This window comes from Cinclus cinclus, chromosome 21 (assembly GCF_963662255.1).
Source record: "Cinclus cinclus chromosome 21, bCinCin1.1, whole genome shotgun sequence".
In the NCBI taxonomy this organism is placed as follows: domain Eukaryota; kingdom Metazoa; phylum Chordata; class Aves; order Passeriformes; family Cinclidae; genus Cinclus; species Cinclus cinclus.
The window spans coordinates 2,392,796-2,415,114 of NC_085066.1; the positions used below are offsets into that span (position 1 = coordinate 2,392,796).

At 39.5% G+C, this 22,319-nt stretch overlaps 1 protein-coding gene across 1 annotated transcript; it reads left to right on the forward strand.

Moving 5' to 3' along the window:
• The first annotated feature begins 15,160 nt into the window (after positions 1–15,160).
• Positions 15,161–20,665, forward strand: MSTN (myostatin). Its single transcript, XM_062506665.1, has 3 exons — positions 15,161–15,533; positions 17,341–17,714; positions 19,807–20,665. Exons 1-3 carry the CDS (start codon positions 15,161–15,163, stop codon positions 20,185–20,187), a joined length of 1,128 nt encoding a protein of 375 aa, XP_062362649.1. The 3' UTR covers positions 20,188–20,665.
• Positions 20,666–22,319: the final 1,654 nt, after the last annotated feature.

Sequence of the window (22,319 nt, forward strand, 5' to 3'; positions counted from 1 at the left end):
TTAAGCCTAATTCCACTTTCTTGTATGAAGAGATCCTGAATATTTAAAACAGGTTCAACCCATTGCTATTAGTTTTACCTGTTTTGGTGTTAGTTGGATGTGCATATACTGCTATAACTCAAAGGAAAAACCCAAAAATCAGTGTGTGTACTGAACTCTGTACCCATTAAAGAACCCCAAGCACTTTGTGATCATCACAATGAGACATTCGGTGAAAGACTTGGGTTTTTTTTCTTTTCTTAATGATAAAATACCTCATTTAGCTGCAGAGCTTGAAGAACATGCTCAGTTTCACTCATGTACTTACACTTCAGTGTGTCCTGCAGGACTTCATTGGATAGGGGCTGAGTTGCAGAAATTAATTTCATTCAGTCAGCAGCACCTGTGCAAAGATATTTAGAACTGCTTAAGTCGCCATATTTGCAAAATTATCCAGGAAAAAAACCCAACATTATCTACTTAGAATTTGTCTAGATGCTTAAAAATGTGCTAAGAAGATAATTATGATGAAGTTACACTATAAAGACACTCTGCTCAAAAAAATGAGATGATATATGTGGGTATTTTTTTCTCCCATAGAGCAACCTATACTTAGCATCAAAGTAAAAAAAGAAGAAACCAGAATCACAGAATGATTTAGGCTGGGAAACTTCTAAGATGATCAACAGCAGAAATGTTTATCCTGCTGAATGTAATAGTTGTTAGATCCTTTAGTTTCAATTAGTGTCATTAATCCAGAAATTATTAGAAAGTTCGTAATGGAAATCTAGTTGGACAATTTTAGGAGTCTTTAAAATGAAATTTTTGCTCTTGGGGCTTTCCAGGTTTTGTGTCCTGGAATGGACTGTGGTGCTGACTCCCTGGGACTGTCCAAACTCTCCCCAAGGGCAGTGAGGTCAGAGCCTCTGAGTAACCACAGAGCAAAGACTCCCAGGGAATACAGAAGCAGACAAAAAATTGAGTATTAATTCTCACTCGAGATGATGGTTTTCCAGAAGAGTGGAATTTCTTCCAGCAGGGGGAGATTGCCCATTTCAGCTAAGGAATACTCACTGGCACTGACAGGAGTGCAGCCTGTTCCCCTGTTCACACTGCCCTGGGGCCCAGGGCTCATCTCGAGACCATAACAATAACCGGGCTTGTTTTTTTTTCTAAGAAACCTTTCTGCACGATGGCTCCTTCTGTGGTGCCCACAGAAGCCAGGTGCTAAATCACCACAGCAGCACTGCACATTCATCATGGAGGAAAACACAAACAGCAGAAATAAACCCCCTCCAGGAGCTCTGTTTGGGGAAGAGGCAGCTATGGCTTTTTTCAGTCTATTTATGAAACTGCAGATTGTGTTTGGCAGGAGGTCAGCAGTGAGTCTGAGCATGCACTGGCTATGAGAGGCAACATGGACACAGGTGGCTCCTGCCACCCAGGGCCCAGCAGCAGCCCTGGTGGGCTTTGCACCAGCCCTGTGCACTCAGGCACTTACCTCCAGGTGAGCAGAGACCACCCTTACCCCGTGTGCAGGGCTGGAAAACACAAATAGATATAATAAATACCACATCTTACTCACTTTTTTTTTCCCCCAAATAAGGCAGTATACCAGCCACATAAATATTCCTAATTTATATGCAAGTCTTCTTTTACTTAATTTTTATCAGTACCTAGCAGCACTAAGGCATGAAGCCTAGGCAGACATGCAAACTGCAGCCCTGGAAAACCCAGGCAGCAGCACAGCAAGAGGATTAACCAAACATGAGGCATTAGAATATTGCAAAGAGGATCAAAAGAGATTTGTGACTGAAAAGCCACCCACCAGAATTACAGTCAGCTGAGAAGCCAGGCAGAGAAAAAGCAGGTAAATGTTTTTACATTTAGATGTCTCCCAGAATATACTCAAACTTTGGGATGTGCACTGCAATACAACACCAGATCAGGCTTCCCTGCAACATGGAGCTGCAAACAAAGCCACCTTCTTTCTATACTGAAAACTATTGCTTTTTGACAGTCAAATATTAGCTGGGAAAAAAAAAAAAAAGCGAGCATCACAGTGGTCTCTGGCATGCCTAAAACAGAGTCCTACAGGCAGCGACAAAGCAGTAGCTGTACAAAAATTGCCATACAAAAGGAAACAATACAGAGAAATAAGAGGAACTTCAGGCCCAATCTTGCCATAACATTTCCTTCTCCAAAAGAAAAATCACTGTCAGTGTTTGTGCTCCAAAAAGATACTAAAATTAATTATTAATCAGGGAATTGCCTCGCAGCAGAGATAAAGACAGACATCACTGCAGGCGAGGTTGTGGATCAGCAGAGCAGTGACACACTAAAACCCTGCTCCTCCCAATTTTGTGACATCTGTGGACAGCAATGTACTTCATGTAAGGAAGTCATGTGTTTCAGAGGAATGTTGTACCCACGTCTGTACCTTCAAATTTTCACATTGAGACCAACATTATTATGAGCAACAGCTCCTTTCTTTCCCTCCTCGTCTGCTTTGCTTTCACACCTTGCTTTGGGTGCACCTGCCTATCTTATGTCCATCCACAAGTCTCTCCTTCCTCTTCCTTTCTTCAGATCCAGCAGGAGAGGGGAGGGCATGAGCAGCCAGGTGGGTGTGTGGCTGTTATCTGAGCTTAACCCACCACATTAATTTATCCCAGCTTCGTTCAGAGTAAGACACCCTGCCCCTAAGAACTAGTTCTTCTTGTGTTTTTTAGGGACAAGGCTAAAGATGATGAATGGGTGTGAAATTCAGAGTTTTTCCTAGTACCTACAGTAAGTCCCCAAATCACCTTTCTTTATAGATCAGTTTCTCCAGCTTGAAAGATTAAGCAGTACAAACATGTGAAAGGGTGAACTCTTGCTGCCATGAGAGCAGTGGTGATGGATTTTGCTGCTTTGAGAGCCTGGCTCACTTCTCTCAATGCTCCTGGTGGGCAGGCAAGCAGCCCCCCTGACTTTCAGGGATATCACAGGCAGCCCGTGGAGACACCACCAAAGACTGCCCCTGCCCTGCAGAGCTGGCCAGCGTGCTAAGGAGGTGGGCAATAAAACTGAGCCCTTGAGCACAGGGCAAATGGATTTTCAAATGAGCCAAAAGATGCCTTAGAAAGAAGCTGGGGCAGTGACTCCCTCAGAGGATAGATTAAAGCAAACACAGGGAACTGAAGGATACAGATACTGAGGAGTCACATCCCTCAGGGAAATTTATGGGTGACTGAATCTGAGCTGTTGCTGCTGCTGAAAGCTTCCATTTCCCTAAACTGCCTTGCTGGCTGAGATCAAGCCCTTTGTACTTTTTCTCATACACCAACATCACCTTTTGCAGCAGAAATGGCAAATAAATTCTTTCATAAAGCCACAAAAAAGTTTTTATGACTAAAAAGACTCGAAGTATTTGATCTGTTAATATGAATAATTCTAAACAAGCCAATGAAGCTCAAGATCATCTACTACTAAAACGATCTAAAAATTGAGAAAGCATGATTTGAATAGCAAACGGTTTGTGGAATAAGCTTTGGGATGGAATAAAACCAGGATTAATACCTCAGTTTTGGTGTTAATTGAGATATAGTGTTCACCTTTGACAGGTGGTGGGTGCACGTGTAGGTTTGGGACTGGCAGAGGTCGCTGAGCTAAGCCAGGGCTGGAGCTGGGGAAAGGTAAGACCTACAGCAAAAATAAACATCCAGAAGTACACTGCCAATATGCCCTGAGAAGTGATGCCTAGGCACTGGGTCAGGCAAAGACAAATAAGGTTTAGGCTGGAAGAAAACTTGGATCTAAGGCAAAACCTGCCAAAAAACCCACAAAGACTACAAAATTTATCCATGGACGTTTAATGGCAGTAGCTCCAATCTCCAGCCAGGTCTGGCTTACAATAGAGCATACCTCAGGCAGTATGAACTGATGCCTGGTTTTGTTATCCAAACAGAAAGAGGAGCAAAATATCATGAGTATTATATGAGAAATAAACCTCTCTGGATCAGCCTCTGGCTGTTTTAGGGTGCAGACATCCTGTATAGCATTGGTTTGGGATGTGGCCCTGAGTTTTAATGAGGACAGATATGCACACACATACACACACAGAGAGATTTTTATCCTAACAATCTATGATCCAGTAGCTCATAAAACTAGAAAATGCCTTGGAGGGATTTTCAGTATGATTAGTTACGTTTAAATAAAGTAGTTAATATAGGAAAGTAATATAATTTCTGAGAGACAAATGCACTACAGAAAAACTCAGGAAGGCCATTTGATCCCATGTGATCTGCCAACAACCCTATAGCTTAATACTAACTTGGATAACTTCTCACTCTCTTTCTGGCTGTCCCTTCTTCCCCTTTCCCTCAAGTCAGAAGCCTGCTTTTTTGATGTCTGAATTAAAGATTGTTCATCCCATGCAGTTCAAAGTTCAAGATCCTGCTCCTACGTGGCATGACCTCTTATTAGCTGGAAAACTTTACTCAAACACAGACTCTGTGATGAGAGGCCAGCAATTGGATGCAGTTTCCACAGCAAAACTTGTGTCACTCAGCTTCAAAACAAGCCTGCATTTAGTGAACTAAAGGAGTTGTTTGGTGGCACAGCAAAGAGCTCACAAACACATCCAGTCTGACAAATTCTTTTCAGCCAGCGTCAACAGTGCCCACAGACAGGCATTTCAAGCCTCAGTTCTTCTGAATCAGAGAGGATGAATCAGGATGAATAGTTTCAGCCAAACAAGAATATTTAGAGTTTTCATGTATCTCGTCTAGGAACAACAACACATAGTACCAGTAAATAAATAAAAAACTTGCAAATAAATAAATGACCAAATATGATCCTTTGAGCTTCACCAGTCACCTTTTTCTATATTAAAAAAAAAAAAAGATCCTAGGCTACTCCATCTTGTTTATGGCAGTAAACACTTTGCTACCCAATATACTATTGCTTTGATTTTAATTATTAAATGAGTTAATAAGATTTTTTTCTCCTGAAGTCTTTGGACAGAATTGTTGTAAAATATACTAGATAGAGAACTGCTATAAGTAAAAATAACTTTGAATGAATGAAGATGTAGCTGTTCAATTCACTTCTGAGATGCCCTGCAGGCTTATAATGCAAGCACTCTATTCCAAACATAATGACAGGCACAACAAACTAATGACTTGTATTTATGAATATAACATTATTTCATGGATAGCACATACACACTGTTACCACATCACACTGTCATAATATTTGTTTGATGTTCATATAAGGGCACAGTTAAGAAGAGAGTGTTCATCACCTTTTTATTAAGGTGACAAAAAAATGAGAACCATCTCTCACTTGGAAGAAGCTTGTTTGGAAATAATTTGAAACACTAGCCCTCTCAGGAGAGGCAGCAAAAATATCTCTTCTATCATCTTACAAGAGTAGCCTGTGAGCCACGTTAATCATCTTGGACTGAAATTTATAACAACATATGGAAGACTTGCCTCACTATTATTAGAAGTTTCATATGTGTTCCTCAACTAATTTAAGGGTCACTCCTGCTTCGAACATTACACCCCAAGTAATAAGTGCTATAACAGGTCATTTGCATTCAGGAAATTATTTTTGGAAGAAGCTCCTGCTTGATGCAAAAGGGCAAAGGACAGTGGAAACTAAAGTCAAGAATTGACTTCCCTTGGGCCCTGATCCACACAGCTTTTGCAAGTCCATATGATATTTTAATTCAGTTTCAAAGGATTTTGGTAACATTGCCTCTGGAATATTTTGTCCTCAGTGATATTTTGCCAGGTTGTATTAGTATTTACTCACAGCTTTGAGTATGTGCTTCTCAAAGAACGGAACAGCACACAAGATTTGGTCCCTGCTACCAGCACTGTGACTTTCTTGTACCTTTACCATGCTTCAAATTTGTTATTTTATCTTTAGAAAGAAGAAAGCCACTTCATGTTATACTATCTCTGTCTTGGACTCTGTCTGTACTATAGGCATGAATAAAGAATTGAGTGAAAAGCTGTCTGCATCCTATTGGGTATTGATACATCACCTCAGCCCTCCCTAGCAGAAGACTCATAAGCAAGGTTTTGTGCTCTCCCCTGCAGTGAATTTGATGGTGTTAGAAATGTTTACACAGGCATGGTGATGATGATACCACTGTGCTGCACTATTGTATCCATACCCCACCCTCCTCCCCAAAATCAAAACCCACCAAGCTTAGTCCTACAGCCATGAAAAGCCACTTTGGAAGGTTCTCAGCCAATTCCAGAAGCCATCACTGAGCATCAGTTAAGTGAACAAAGTCTGTTTACTTAAGCTCTGAAACACTTCTTTTTCCTCATGAATTTTCTTTAAAAATAGTTATGCTGCTCCTACACTCAAGCATACAGCAGATGGAAAATAAATTTATTCTAGTTTATTTCCTGAACACTGAGCATGTAGCAGGCAAAATCACAGGTGGTGGTGTGTACACTGGCTGCATGATACACCACTGGGAAGTAGTAAAAATAATGTTCCATTTTCCTTTTACCTCATGAGGAAAAGTACATTTCAGATCTTCTAGAGGAAATCAAATCTTGTCTTTGAAAAATGTTGGGTTCTTATCCACTGTTAAATTACATTTAAGGGATGTCACTGATATAAGTATTTAGTATTCTAATTATAACCCCAGGAAACTCAAGTGCAGTATTTGAAACTATTACATGATTCAAAAAATAATAATACATCGTTTGCACAAATCTAACCTATGCAAATTCGCTTTTAGATTGAAGACATTTCCATGTTATAGAGGTAGCCAGAACCACCCAAAGTGGAACAATTTAGTGCTGCTTTTTAAGAGCCACAATTCTCATGAGGTTTGGCCATAGCTAAATGGGAAGCACTTTGAGAAAAATGCTTTCATTCTGCCTTCCAGTCAGACAAACCTGTGGAGCAAACTGTTCAGCTGGGAGCACTCAGCCAGAACAACTGAATTACCTGCAGAGCTTACAGGGTTTCATGTTTATTCTTCTTTTTAAAAACTGTTATTATTTAAAGAGAATACCACTGTGGATAGCTTTATTAAAAACTTCTCTTCAACATGAAGGTGTATTTTACTGGTGTGTAGAATGAGTAAATACAGGACAAGTCTAGCTTATCTACATCTTTAGAATCAATATGTTACCTTGCCAAAAATACTGTAGACATTTGCAGAATATTGTTGGTTACTCCATCTTCAGAGAAAAACTCCTTGCAGTGTAACCCTAGAGAAGGGAGACAAAAATGATACAGAGCTGGAGCTCCAATACCAAAAAAAGCAGTGCTATTTACTATAGAAAAAAAAAAGAACAAGATAAATTATCTAAAGTTATGCATAGAACAGAGAAAGGAGATAAGAAATCACTGATTTCTCATAAAAATCAATAAATTAGAGTACAATAGAACATATAATGGAATGGAAAGACACTCCATAGGGGTTAAAAAGACAATGCCTAATACAAAAGAAGCTCACAGGAGATGCCACCATTACAATGGATTTAGAGCACCCAGATTTACTGCAGCGTGCACCTCAAAGCTTGGGAAGGATTTTTGATCTCATGCTTTGACATTAAAGCCAGTCCTTAGCAAAGCTCAAGGTGTGAGGTGGCAAATTATTTTGCAGGCTTGCTGAGATTCCTTGAGGATTATGCAGTTTCCTAGCATCCATGATTTTGGTAATATAACAAAGGACCTGGTTATATTCAAACAGGCACAGGTTATCTCTGATTTCACAGCCTCAGCCAAAATTGGCAAGGTATTAATTAAACAGCAGAAAACAGAAAAGCACATATTTCAGAGAACATGCAGCTTAAAGACAATTTTCCTGGAAAACAAGAGACACTGGTGAAAAACAGAAGAGATAATGGAAAGATAAAAGAGGGAACAGCAGCTCAGGTAGAAAAGTTTGCATTCCCTGTAGCCATGTTTCCCTTCATACCTCTGGATAAAGCCCCTTGAATCTGATGAAAAAGCAACCCATAAATTTTAAGGAATTAGCAAATGAATGAACAACAAATAAAGGAAGGTGAATAAAAGCTGAGTTTCTTCTTGGATTCCCCAACACCTTTAAATAGTTGCACCAGTTATGTGAAAATCCCTCAAAGGTATCTAATTTATTTTAAAAACTTAGCATTTATGTTCTTTTCCTCCAAATCAGAATGAAATACATCAATAAATTTTACAGTCTCTGATCTGCTCTTTGTCTTCTAAAACCCTAAAGCAGCTTATGTGATTTCCTGTCTCTGCATTATTTTGTACAGGGGTTTTCATAAATACCTGATTCTTCAGAGCCTTACTTTAAAAGAAGCAGCTTTCTCAGAAACCACAGCCTTTTGTGCCTGCTTTTTCCCATAATACACTTATGACATTAAATGACTTTGTAGGGTTAGATGTTTGTAATAAGTTACATTTCATCATAAGAAAATAGCTGACTAACTTTTTTTCTACAGTGTTATTAAAAAATTACATTACCAGCATTTTTAATGCCAGAGTTGAATCAGGTAGCCTAGCTCTAAGTTGTAAATTTGACCTTTGCTGATGAATCATCAAGGCCAGATTCAAAGGCCTTCTTGGATGACTGCAGGTCTGAATGTTGCTTGATTTCTTGGAGAGTGTTACCACCACTTTTCATTCAATCCTAGTGGCATTTGCTGCAAATTAGCCCGTCTAAAAGTTAATCTGGACCATAGACCAGCACATGGCAGAAAGGAAAGAACTTAATTTTGCCACATCTTCTTGATGGAATTCACTTTTCTCAAAGATCTTTGCTTAGGAGCCAGCAAGGCTGACTGACAGAGCTTTAAACTAGACTTGAAGGGAGAGGGGAAAACGTCAGGATTGGCCAGGACAAGTGGTGGGATGACATGCCAGGGGTGGGATGCAAGTGAGAGACCTCAGCTGGTGGCTCCAAGACATGCTGGCTGTGCTGGAGCACACCTGAATTCTTACAGAGATGATCCAGGGGATTGTGAGGTGATCAGAGCCAAGATGGAAACAGCAGAGAGTTTTAACCCCTTACGTATTAAAAAAAAAAAAAAAAGGAGAGAGAGAGAAAGAAACAGCAAAAGGAAAAAATACTTCAGAGCAGCAGCCCTCGCTTCCCAGCAGATGCTGTTCCAGAAGAACCCAGCAGAGGACAGGCCACTCACACAAAATCACTGACCTCCTGGGGTGAAAATCCCCTTCGAAGAGCTGTGCCTCGGAGAAAATGCAAGCATTCTTGTAGCTAGTGATGCCGAAAGAAAGTATTTCAGTATTTCAAGCACTTTGATTGTGCAAGTGCACAAGTCAAACCCCTCCAGGCAAGGTAACAACTCTTGAGAGGAATCCAAGGTTTCCCATCAACGATGCAGCAGCTGATGCAGATATTTTAAAAGACATTGAAGATGAAAGGATGAATGTCAGGATTTTGGGTAAAAGCAGAAAATCTACAGCTGTAAAGAAAAGAAAGAAAAGACAGCATCCTTTAAGAAGGGCAGAATGCTTAGATGAAGGAGTTTTAACAGAGCTCTTTTACAATATATTAGATATATAGTCATCATAATAAAGGCTGCAGAATAAAATCCTGAATACAGAAGAACTCAGAAAAATGGGAAGCTTTCACTATAACAGCATTCTTCCTTAAAAGTTTTTAATGAATTTAATATACTACCCAAACTGTTTCAAGGTTTCATTTCAACTGTTATATCAGGTTGGTTCTGGAGCAATGTGTATAGGAACAGACAGGAGAGGAAAAAGCAACAGGACATTTTTTGGCCTAATTCCACAGGCACAGTTATGCACAGCAACACAAAAGCTGCAGGCAGGAGGGAGATGGCCAGAACCTGAAGGCTACCCTGTGCAACTTCCCCAAAGCCTACGTTCAGCAGCAGCCCTTGGGCAAGCTGAGAGCTGCATCATGGGCTGAAATGGCACAGCAGCCCTTTGCCACCAGATTTACCTGTTCTCCCCCATTTTATCCATTGCACAACTGCATGCCATGGCTTGTGAGACACTCCTTAGCAGGCACAACTCACTAGTGCAACACCCACAGCCCTCAAGTGGAGGAAATCACATCATCAGAGTGACATTTTGTCCTGGTACTTGAACCACAGACCCAAGTACACCTCGGGGAGACCACTCAAAATCCAAATCACTGAATGCCTTGGTCTTCACGGGAAAGCAACCTGCCAGCAGGGCTTGAGAAGGAGATGCAGGATACCCCACGCAGGTGCCAATGCACCAAGGCATCCATACCCTGAGTGAAATAAGATACCTAGAACTCAGAGCAGGTAAAACCAAGGTGGATTTCTTTCTTGGTAAACTGAGAGAATTAAATATTCATACCATCAGCATCTACGAAGTTGATTTCCAGTAGCTAATACAGCAGAATGTTTAGAAGGTCATATATGACTACTTTTTTTAGGGGGGAAAAAAACTATAGCAGAGGACAAACTCTTTCAGGCTATTTGTTCCAGAGCAAGAACTCACATGAGTTACAGATTTCATATTTTAGTTCATGGTAATAAGTTGAAAAGTGGCTGTGTTTGCCTTACAGTAGATGCATTTACATAATGCAATTGGGATGTTTCCATAGGCATTTTGTTTTTGCAGGAGTTCTTTCTAGGTGTTTTATAGACATGGTCTTATCTGATTTGTGGTTCAAAGTAATGCATTTATCTTGTGATTCAGGTGGCTGAGAGAAAGCATCTGGTGAGCTGGACTAATTGTTAAGCACTGGAAACACCCTAACTGCAGTACTGATGAATGAAATGTCTGAATTTTTCTATTCAAATTTAACTGTTCCAAACAAAATAACTGCACAAACATTATTTCCAGCTTATAGCAGCAAAGAGAGAGATAAATCTAGTCCAAAGAGATTTTCAATTGAGTTTTCTATCAATTTCATTTTGCTGTTCTTGAATTTAGGCTTTGTGCTGACAAAAGTGAGAGGAAAGGTTACTCAATTAATACCTTCCTCAGCAGCTCAGGAGGAATGTTATCTTCTCCTTATAAGCAAACCAGGGAGAGAAGCCAACTGGTTCAGAGGTAGGAACTGACATCAACATAGACAGCAATCACAGATTTACAGTGCATTTTGTAACACCTGCTTTGTTTCTTCCAATTCTACCTTCTGAGGTGAATCAACTAAGAGAACTATTTCATTTAACTTAGAGAGCAGAATAAAGAAAAGTGAATTCCTGGCCCTGCAGGCTGTAAGGAAGTGTTTGAAAATGTAGCCTACAGCAGGATGAAGCTGTCCAGTCGCTGGCAGGGTTATAACCCATGTCCCTTTCCTCGCCTGCCAGGAAAGCAGCTCCTTCATACTCCTGCAACTCTCCCTTTTCTCAGAAACGTCCTGGTTGCCTTCCATGTCCATTTGGTCCCCCCCCCAGAAGCAGCTGAGTGCTCAGGCCGCTGTCCCTGCGTGCTGCTGGCCGGGCAGGGGTGACATCCCGGGCTGCGGATGCTCCGGGGCGAGCGGAGTGCTGAGCGCTCTGCCAAAATCCACGGGTAATGCTTGGGCTCTGCTCGCCTCCTCCTCGGGGAGGGCATTAGTAATCTCCTTTTCCTCTGCACAGTCGCTGTTTTTTTCCATAGAACTTGCAGTTACAGCATGTCTTTGAAACCTCTTTATCAAATTTGTAAGGGGGTGGGTTTGGTTTATTTTCCTTTCTTTTAAACTTTTTTTTTTTTTTTTTAAGGTTTTCCAAAAGCTCATGGTGGAAGGGGGAAAGTAGAGGAGAAGTTGCCAGGTAGACAGATGTATGCTTTTTTTCCTTTACAAAGGAACATTCTTGCAGTGCTTGATTTTGGGGGCCTGAGCCATCATCTGCTCATAGTCAGTATTGGGAATACTATTCACTATTGGCAGGCACAACGGGTAGAATGACACAAATCCCAAAGATAATATTAAAATGCCATAAAGTTCAGTAAGATGTGCATTTCATTTTTAACTCTTCTTTAGTTTTGCTAGTGATAATGTGTTAGGGTTTTGTTGTTGTTGGGGTTTTTTAAAATATTTTTTTGCCTAATAAATTTTAGAACAACTTTTACCTGGTCTCTTCATCACTTCTTTTTTTTCTCTTCTATCACCTACTTCTGTAGTCATCACTTTTCATCCCTTGTAGTCATCATGGCTTTTCCAAAAACACTACAGTGCCAGTCAGACAGAAAAATAAGTCACATATTCTATTATTATTATCATCAAATAAATTAGATCCTTCAATAGCTCCTGATCAAGTGCAGCTCTTTGTGCTCTTTGCTACATTCTTCTAATTTCAGATAAAAAAGAATAAGCCAGCGAGCAGAAAAGATGAAAACTAATTCTACTAACAGCCTAGAGTTATTCAGAGTACATATGAAATGCATTTTATGAGGGAAATGGAAAAACATTGCTCTCTGTTATGCAGCTGCTGGTGAATTCTGGGGTGCTTTTGTCACCCCCAGTCTCTGTGTCACCACTCTGGCTGCTATTGCTGCCTCCTAAACAGCAACTCAGCAGAGTCTGTTTGCCACCATGTGTCACCTGAGAGCAAGCTGAGCCCTTGCTCAGAGCTCCCTGGGGCTTACAGGAGAGAGCCTTGGTCCTGCAGCCAGAAATAAATGCTGCACAGAAGGGAGCAAAGGGACTCTTGCTTGCAGATTAATGGACTCTCTGCAGAAGACAGGGAAAAGAACCTTGAGGCTCTGCATGTTCACGCTGGCCAGCCAGAGCAGGACTTGCAGGAGAAGGAGCAGGTGAGGTGCCAGTGTGGCTGCAGACACAGCCCAAGAGGAGCACAGTGCTAAGGCACTGCTCTGCTGAGCACCTCTCTTGTCCCTCTCTCTCACCAGTGGTTTTTAGCCATGGTCTGCCAGAACACCGAGTTACCTTCATATCAATGACTGCAGCATTATTTCCAGCATTATTGATGGATCATTATCTTAAACTGTTCCTGGTGTGAAACCTGGTACCTGTCAAGTTTCTGCTTGGGTTAGGTTCCCTTCTACAGCCATATGGTTAAGTTCAGTTCAAGACAAAGAAATAATTAAAAATAATTTTATGATTACATTAACTGTAGAAATAGTGAACAACCCCAACTTAAATCCCCCCCAAATTCACTAACAAGTCAGTGCTTTTCAGAAAGATTCTTACTGTCAATCATCATATGCATCTGCCATAAAAACATATTTCTAGCACTTGAAATGCACTAAGAGTCTGGTTTAAAGATGTTATAGGCATGGCTGCAGTCTGCACTACAAACTCCTGACTTCTTGTTCCAGTGAACCATGGCCCATTTTTGTTACCACATGTTGAGAGTGGCTGCATCAGTCTCTGTGTAAAAATCAAATGCTCAGGAGCTAAGGCAGCAGTTTAAACTTCTTGCTTTAAACATGGGTTCTGGCTAAAATCAGAATAGCAGGGTCCAACCCTAAAGCTATATGCCTGGAACATGTGAGCCTGATACATCTATCACTTGCATCAATTTTACATCAGGGCAGGAAGATCAATTTCAATTGAATATTTGTGATTTATCTCACTGGTTGGTTATGAGTAGAATATTAGGCTCAGTTCCACCACACCAGTTTTGTTGTGTACAGTGAATTTGCATGCCCTGGAGAGGTGGTACAAGAGGAATATGAATGACCAGGCAGGAAAAAAAAGCATAAATTGAGAGTTGTGTCCACATCTTTACTTACACCAACATTTTTCCTACATGAATACATGCAAAACACTTGTCTGACATTTTTAGGTGTACTCAGAATGGGAAAAGAAAAGAAACTCCATGAGAAACTGAAAATTCAGTCCTAACTTAGGCAAACTTTGGCATATTGCATGAAATGCCAGGATTTCCCTTTGCTGTAATACACAGATTCCAAATACACAAATATATACAATACATACCAATTCCAGGGTTTCTGTTTGCTGTGACATGCAGCCTGTGTTGAGCAGTAGCCCCCTCATCCCCCACACTAAGTATGAGTTCCATAATTATTGCTAACAGCAGATCAAATGTGAACTACATTTGATTTTAAGAACAAATGTAGGACTTTCTAATGTATACAGTCACACAGAAATGTATCTCTGCATATAAAGAATATTAAAACCTGCATTTTTTTAACATATAATCAGGGCATAAGAGAGTTTGTAAGTATTTGAGTAGAAAGTAAAAAAGTACAGAGATATCACTTAATACAGAGACATTTTGAAGAGAAATAAAAGGTTACATGGAAAAAGAATATAGATACACAGTGGATATTTAAATATTTTAAACCTTTTAATGTTTTCACTCATTATGAAAAAGCCAGTTGAACTATTCCTATATAATATTAGAGTGAGTAGCTAAAGATACTCCTTAAAAATACCTTTGCTACTAAAGATACTTAATTTACTGCCCAGGAGTCTGGTGACAGCACGAAGAGGGGACAGACTCATTTTTCATTACTGACTGTTAATTCAGTAAAGAATTTGTTCCATGGATTTTGATATATGCTAAAGGGGCAAACAATTAAGACAGGCATTTACATAGTGTCAGATATGAACAAAATCTCCAATACTGCTTTAGCTAGTATCTAGGAAAACCCAGTAAGGTTTTTTTGCAATAGGAACTGCTGATTATATATTAGTTGTTGAACAACATAAATTAGTACTCTTTGCAATCCATTTCTAAAGTATTATTTTCCTGCCTGCTAAAAGTAACCTCTTGGGATTTTCTTTTAAATAGAACAAACTTTCAAGTCAGAAAGATTGCTAGAAGCCTAAAGCAAGTTTAGAGCAAGGTTTCTCTTGATTCATAGTACAAGTATACAGTTGGTATAATATTTAAGAATGACAGTGCTGTCTTTCAGTACTGCTGCCCACAATACTTGGAAATATATCCTTTCAGAATGTGAAGGCATATCCTCTGAGAAGTACCCAGATAAATCAGTTCACCCTTGGCTGTAACTAAATGCTGTCTAGTGACTTGTGATCGACAGGGCTTTACCCTCTGACAGCCAGATTCATTGTTGGGACAGCAACCAATCGTCGGGTTTGACGACATGAGCCTAATCAAAGTTGGAGTATAAAAAGCCCCCTTGGAATATATAAGGTACACCAGTGTGGCAAGCTGTCTCTCAGATTGCATTTGCTTTCACGGATCTGTTTAGTACTGAAAGGGAAAGGGGGAGGGGGGAAAAAAAAAGAAGGGAAAAGTGCTGCACTGAATGTGAGATCATGCAAAAGCTAGTGCTCTATGCTTCTCTTTACCTGTTCATGCTGATTTCAGTTGATCCCGTGGCTCTTGATGACAGTGGCCAGCCCACAGAGAACGCTGAAAAGGACGGACTGTGCAATGCTTGTACGTGGAGACAGAATACAAAATCTTCCAGAATAGAAGCCATAAAAATTCAAATCCTCAGCAAACTGCGTCTGGAACAAGCTCCTAACATTAGCAGGGATGTTATTAAACAACTTTTACCCAAGGCTCCTCCACTGCAGGAACTGATAGACCAGTATGATGTGCAGAGAGATGACAGTAGCGATGGCTCTTTGGAAGATGATGACTATCATGCCACCACCGAGACGATTATCACAATGCCTACAGAGTGTAAGTAACCCTGCTTCTTTCGCCTCCCACCACCCCTCCGAGAGAGTTCTCTCCCTGCTGTAGAGCCACACAACTCCTCCTCGGGCTCTCCCAACAGGCTGCTGGCTGAAGTCAGCTGGAGGGAGGGAAGAGAGCGTTATTTCTAAAGAATTTGAGCCAGGTTCAGATGACCGTGTGGCGAGCCTTTGTTTTACTCTCTCTATAATGTGTGTGCCCTGTAGCACTAAGGATTTGCCCATTGCCTTAGAAAGCAAAGGGAGATCTGCAGTTTAGTCAACTTCGTTATCTGCAGCACTCGGGGCATTTCCTCTCACAAATATGAAGTACAAGTGCAGATAATGAGAGAACTATGTTTTTGTGAGGGAGGGTTCAGTGGCCAGTATTTTCAGAAGCAATAGAAATCAACAGAAATGCAGCTTAGAGCACTACACCTACCTAACTGCAACATGCTACAGCAAGTGCAAGTAGAGAGTTAAATTCTTGCCTCTTTGCTGATCCCATAAACTAGCACCACCCACCTCGGAGTTAAAACTATATACTTAAAGCAAATATGTGTGCAACAGATTAAATGCAAAAATGTCCGTGCTCTAGCAATCAGCTCACGTAATCGTGCCAAGGAAGAATGAAGGCATTTACTGAATGAGCAGATTCTGAGTTATCTTCCGAGTGCTAAACATCTGCTATGGCTCCTATCAAGTATCTTTTGCACAGCTAATACTGTAGTATCTTATGTTCTTCATCAGCTAAAGTATTTGACTATGGCAGCTGTTTTTTTAAAATAACACTTATGAATATGATGTCAAAAAGGAAAAATATGACAGGACATATAAGGCATGTTAGCAGTTATAGATATCATTATGATATTCAGACTAGAATAATATCAGTTGCTCTCACCAGCTAAAAATGAACCCACAGATGAAAAAATAAAATTTTCAGTGAAATTTTTCAATTTGGTAATTATTAAGATGGGCACTTAATAGCATTATTTTACTGCAGCCTTATCACAAAGCTGAGGTCTGCCTGCACATTTATTTCAGACTTTTATGTTCAAGGTTTTATAACTATTTTTAATCAAACTGCTACATAGTTACAGTGACTGAAGAAAAGTCGTATTTTCATTGCTCTGAGTTCATTTCCTACTTCTTATAAAAAACCCTTGAGCTATTTTAAATGCACTAAAGAGACAGGTATCTTAAGTGATGAGATTTATGAACGTTAAAGCCCTGCACCATTTAGGATTAGTATTACCCATTTTATCCTGGCATGGAAAGATATTGCCATGACTAGGTATGACAGCTGCATCACAGGCTACAGGAAGGAGGAACGCAGCACTGCACGTGACTTTCCTCTAATATAATTCAAATGAAAACAAAATGATCCTTATATTAATCCCCTCAATTATTTTCTTCCCACTGAGAAATGTAAGTGCTCGTGCAGTTTGCCCAGGGCTGTATAGTCTGCAGCAGGCTGAGGCTTTGGAGTAAATTAGAAATAACTGGATCACCACACACATGTTGAGTCAGCTTATGCAAAGCTGATATTCTGCATGCTTTATGAAAGTCCTCAGGAGGTGACCAGCAGAAGTGAATTGGTAGTAGGTGATAGAATAATAATTTTGTTGCCATCCACTAAATTTGCTGTAAAGTGTAAACCATAGGAAATGAATTAAGTTAAATCCACTTTATTACTGCTACTCTTTATAACATATTGTAATATTTTCTATACAGTCTGAAAAAAATAGTCAGGTTTATATACGCATTTTTTCTTGTTCCCTGTTCAGTAATCTGTTCTTTCCATTCATTTATAGCTGATTTTCTTGTACAAATGGAGGGAAAACCAAAATGTTGCTTCTTTAAGTTTAGCTCTAAAATACAATATAACAAAGTAGTAAAGGCACAATTGTGGATATACTTGAGGCAAGTCCAAAAACCTACAACGGTGTTTGTGCAGATCCTGAGACTTATTAAACCCATGAAAGATGGTACAAGATACACTGGAATTCGATCTTTGAAACTTGACATGAACCCAGGCACCGGTATATGGCAGAGTATTGATGTGAAGACAGTGTTGCAAAATTGGCTCAAACAGCCTGAATCCAATTTAGGCATCGAAATAAAAGCTTTTGATGAGAACGGACGGAATCTTGCTGTTACTTTCCCAGGACCGGGGGAAGATGGATTGGTAAGTCTATTTAAAAAAATCCCATTTCACTGAAAAGCATTTAAGCTCTGTTTTAAGGATAAAATGAATGCATTGTTTAGGGAATGGAAAGTAAAAGTTCTATATATCCAATTCTTTCATTCTCTGCTCTCTTATCATGCCAAAAATCAACAGCTTTCCTCTGACTATGTTTCCCTATCTAAAAAATCAAGAGAAATTGCAGTATTTCAGAGACACTGCAAGGCATTAACTAGAAAAGGCTTTGGCAATTACTGATAGATGATACTATCAAAGTAACATTGTTTTCAATTCTGAGAGCAAATACTGCTTAATAAGCAGCTATTCCAAATAAAGAACAGTCTTTAGATTTTTTTACTGGTTAAGAAAGATACCCCCAATATTGCTGAGAAGGCAAGGGAGTTCCTACATACTCTCCATGCATATATTTTCTATAGACAATGACAAAAATTGTCTCTTTATGAAAGTGAGAACAGATCTTAATGTAAAGTTCTTTACCTTTCAATATTCTGTAGAGTGCATCATTCTACCTGTTATAAATGTCTGAATAGAGAAATTCTGCTTGATACAATAATCAAGTCATGATGATAAGAAGGAGCACAAAACAGATATCAGATAGGTATATCTGGTTTGTTTTTGTAAGAATAGATGAACAAATTAAAACTGAAGTGTACCTGCAAGTACACCTGAAGTAAACCTGAAGTGAAACTACAGCATTTCCCTTGCTTTTTGTTGCTGTAAATCACTAATCATCTACAACTGATGCAAATTTCTGAACTTGTCACAACCAAGTGATACCTCCTTTTGAATAAAGTATGAAGAATGTTATTCTAATTTTACTTCTACCTACTAGATGAATCTGTTGATCACAGAAACACAGAAATATTTTAAGTTGGAAAAGACCATTGTGTCCAACCATATTTATGCAACATTTAACTTCACAGCAGCATATTACAGTTTAGAAGTGCTTAAAAGAAAAATTGTGATATCTTGATTGTACATCCAATATAAATGTGGATCTCCTGTGTTTGAAACAGGCCAGCTGGATATCATGATCAGGAATGTCCTCACCACCTCCATCCATTCAAATGATGATAGACACAGATAACCCATGGCTATCATCATCTATAAACAAACATCTCAGCAGCAGAGCAGGGTTAGAGGCACAGCTGAAAATGGGAGAGGAAATCTCTTCTCTCTTCCCTGCAGCAGTTCCCCACCTAGTACAAGGGTGCCCCTCTCACCAAACACCTCCCCATATAATTTACCTTTGGAGAGGGCACTTCACCAGCTCTGCAGCTTGCAGGTATCTGGGGAGAGTGAAACCTGTGTAACAAAGCTGGGCTGTTACTCCTGAGGAAAGGTCTCCATGGGATGGCCCCATCAGTGCCAAACCAACACACAGGGCAGAAACCAGTGTGTGGAAGCGAGCAGCTCAGGGAACTTTTTCAAACTCATGACCATGAGGGTTGCAATTTCCTTCTAGTCTCGGTGGCTGTGGAAACACACCTTTGGTAGGAGGTACATGGCTCAGAGATCTGCCAAAAGTACATTCCTGGCCACAGGACTCTTCCAGGAGTCAAAATATTTAGCTGCCCCTCCAAAGTCATTCAGTCATAGAGTCATTCAAGCATGGCAGCAATAGAGGAGCAACTTTTGGCTCCTCCTTGGTCTGGACAAAAAACTTTCCTTGGTATCCAGAAAGCCTGAATTAAATATGATTTTAATGAAAGGAATTTCAAAGATTTGCAAAAGATCTTATTGTGGAGTTTAAAACAAACAAGCTAACAAAATTAATATCAAAAGTAAAAGTCCAGCATCCAAATTTTTGAAACGTTCTTATAGCAGTTATAGGATGTTAGCACTGAGACAGTGGTGATTTCGAGGACAAATACTCAGGTCTTAAAGCTTTGTCTGGAGAAACAGCAAGGAAATTCAGAGATGACTATAACATAATTGTAGGTCAAAATTTGTTTGCAAACTTCATCTCAGAATACTAATTTGACGCCTCTACATCTGAAACATTGTTCGCATGTTTTTAGTGAATTTGGGCTTACCTGGGAAATGATTCAAATTCCTTCTCCTCTTCTGACAGAACCCATTTTTAGAGGTCAGAGTTACAGACACACCGAAACGGTCCCGCAGAGATTTCGGTCTCGACTGTGACGAGCACTCGACCGAGTCCCGATGCTGCCGCTACCCGCTGACGGTGGATTTCGAAGCTTTCGGGTGGGATTGGATTATCGCTCCTAAAAGATACAAAGCGAATTATTGCTCCGGAGAATGTGAATTTGTCTTTTTACAAAAGTACCCGCACACTCACCTCGTGCACCAAGCCAACCCCAGGGGCTCGGCGGGCCCTTGCTGCACGCCCACCAAGATGTCCCCCATCAACATGCTGTACTTCAACGGCAAAGAACAAATCATCTACGGCAAGATACCAGCCATGGTTGTAGATCGCTGCGGGTGCTCATGAGGTTCCTCGTCGGATCCACCACTTCACAAATCATGGAAGCTACTAAAAAAGAAAAGGAAAAAAAAAAAAAAAAAAAGAGAGAGGAAAAAATAGAAAAAGTTATACCCCCTCACCAGTCTTTCAAACTGTGAAGTTGCGTACGCAAGGCATTGCCGACCTCCTGCGTGCTGCCAGCACCAGCTACAGAACGTGAACTAAAGGACAATGTAATTACCTGATGGCTGCTTGTGAGCCAGCAAAAGAGAAAAGCTACAATCAAAATCACCGGATTTAATCCTCAAAGTTCTTACATTATGAGGGAATCAATATTCAGTCATTTGGATGCAAATTTATATGCAGGTTTCAGTACATGTTGGTAATCAAAAGCAAGCTCCTTCTCACATGAGGACAGAAGGAGCAGGCTTTTAGGTTCCTTTATTCACAGCTCCTCTCAATACCATATTTACAGGAACATATATACTGGTAACATATATGCCACTACACAATACCACCAGAATCATCCTTAAACACTTGAATATATAGTGCAGACTTGTGAAATGTATCAGATGAAATTCCACACAAACGGACAAGCCCTGAAATTAGGGATGGCATAGTGTATTTAGTGTGTTTCCATTCCTTTTCCTCATTAGTATGTTAGTAACCAATGGCAATGGTGCTACGTAAGCAGGCTGAGTAAATAGAAAGATAGTTATATAAGTGAAAGAATTTAGGCTTAATAATGAATTTGCCCTATCCTCAGGTATTCAACTATTCAACATTCGCAAGAAATAGATTTTTTTTTTTTAATGAAAAGGAATAGTTTTCTAGACATAGAAAAACAGAAGGCAGCAGAGAAATCCAACATTCAAATTGCAATCCCACATTTTAACCTGCCTTTGCAACATTACCATTTGCACTATGGTAAACCAATGCAAATAGTTGGTTGCTACAGATATTGTTTAAAAACCACTTTGATATAACTGACTTGTGTAATATGTATGCATCAATATTTTGTAAATAAATGTTTATTTTTTAATCACTGTTGGTATATGTTCATCACAAGAAAGTAATTACCTTAACCTGTACTTTAGCTTAATAAATAAACCCCAATATTCTCTTCATAATATCATTTTCTGGATTTAAAGACAGATAATATGTAGGAACAATGCAACAAAGTAAACCATATGTCGAGAATTATTCTACATTTTATATGTTTTTTACATTGGTATGAGCCATCTAGGATAAATGGTGGCTGTTGACATGTTTATAAGGTTCTTTGGGTTACTGTTTTTATGGTCATTTTGATCCACAACTGAATTTCCATATGTTGAATGTTATGTTCATAATGATGATACCACAAAAGATTGCTATTAAATGCATTTTATTATATTTAAAAGTTTGCAGCAATATTTTCTGTATTTGAGTAAATATAGCACATGGCTTTCCACACAAATTCTGTACATTTTCCTTATAGTAAAGAATTGTTAATTGAAATTAAAAAGATCTATAAAGTCCATTTTATTTCACATGTGAAATAGAACTGATAAACCAGGTGTTTGTTAAGGCAACACAATCACTGTTAAAACATCTTCATGTTAGTATGATGCACGTTTTTGTTATATTCCAGAATTCAGTTTTTGAATTTTACTTTGTGTAAAACCACCCTAAAATTGCAAAACTGCTTGATTTTCTTTCCCTTCCTCTTTTATATATTTTCTGCCTCGGTGGTAAATATTTTGTATTGAGTTTTTTACTTTTTTTAAAAAGTTGTATGTAAGGACATTAAAAGTTTAAGTCTGAGTAATGAGGTTTGAAATTTAAAAGCAAACAGATTTTCTGCAATTTCTTTTGAATGATTAGGAGTTCTGCTAAAGCTGTGTCCGAGCATCAAGCAGATGTTCAGCTTCTCCCGATGCAGTTCAACAGAGCAGGTCCCTGGGGCCCTTAAATACACTTTCAATTTAGTTTCCCACAAAACACCATCAGACTAAATAAAAATCTAAAAACTTTTAGAATACAGACTCTTGGTGAAGCCACAAAAATCAAAAGTACAACACTATTCCCTTCCTAACCGAAGTTACAGAATTAAGGGAGAAATCCTCTGTTTGTTGAAGTCAATGGCAAAACCTCCGCTGGCTTTAATGGACACCAAC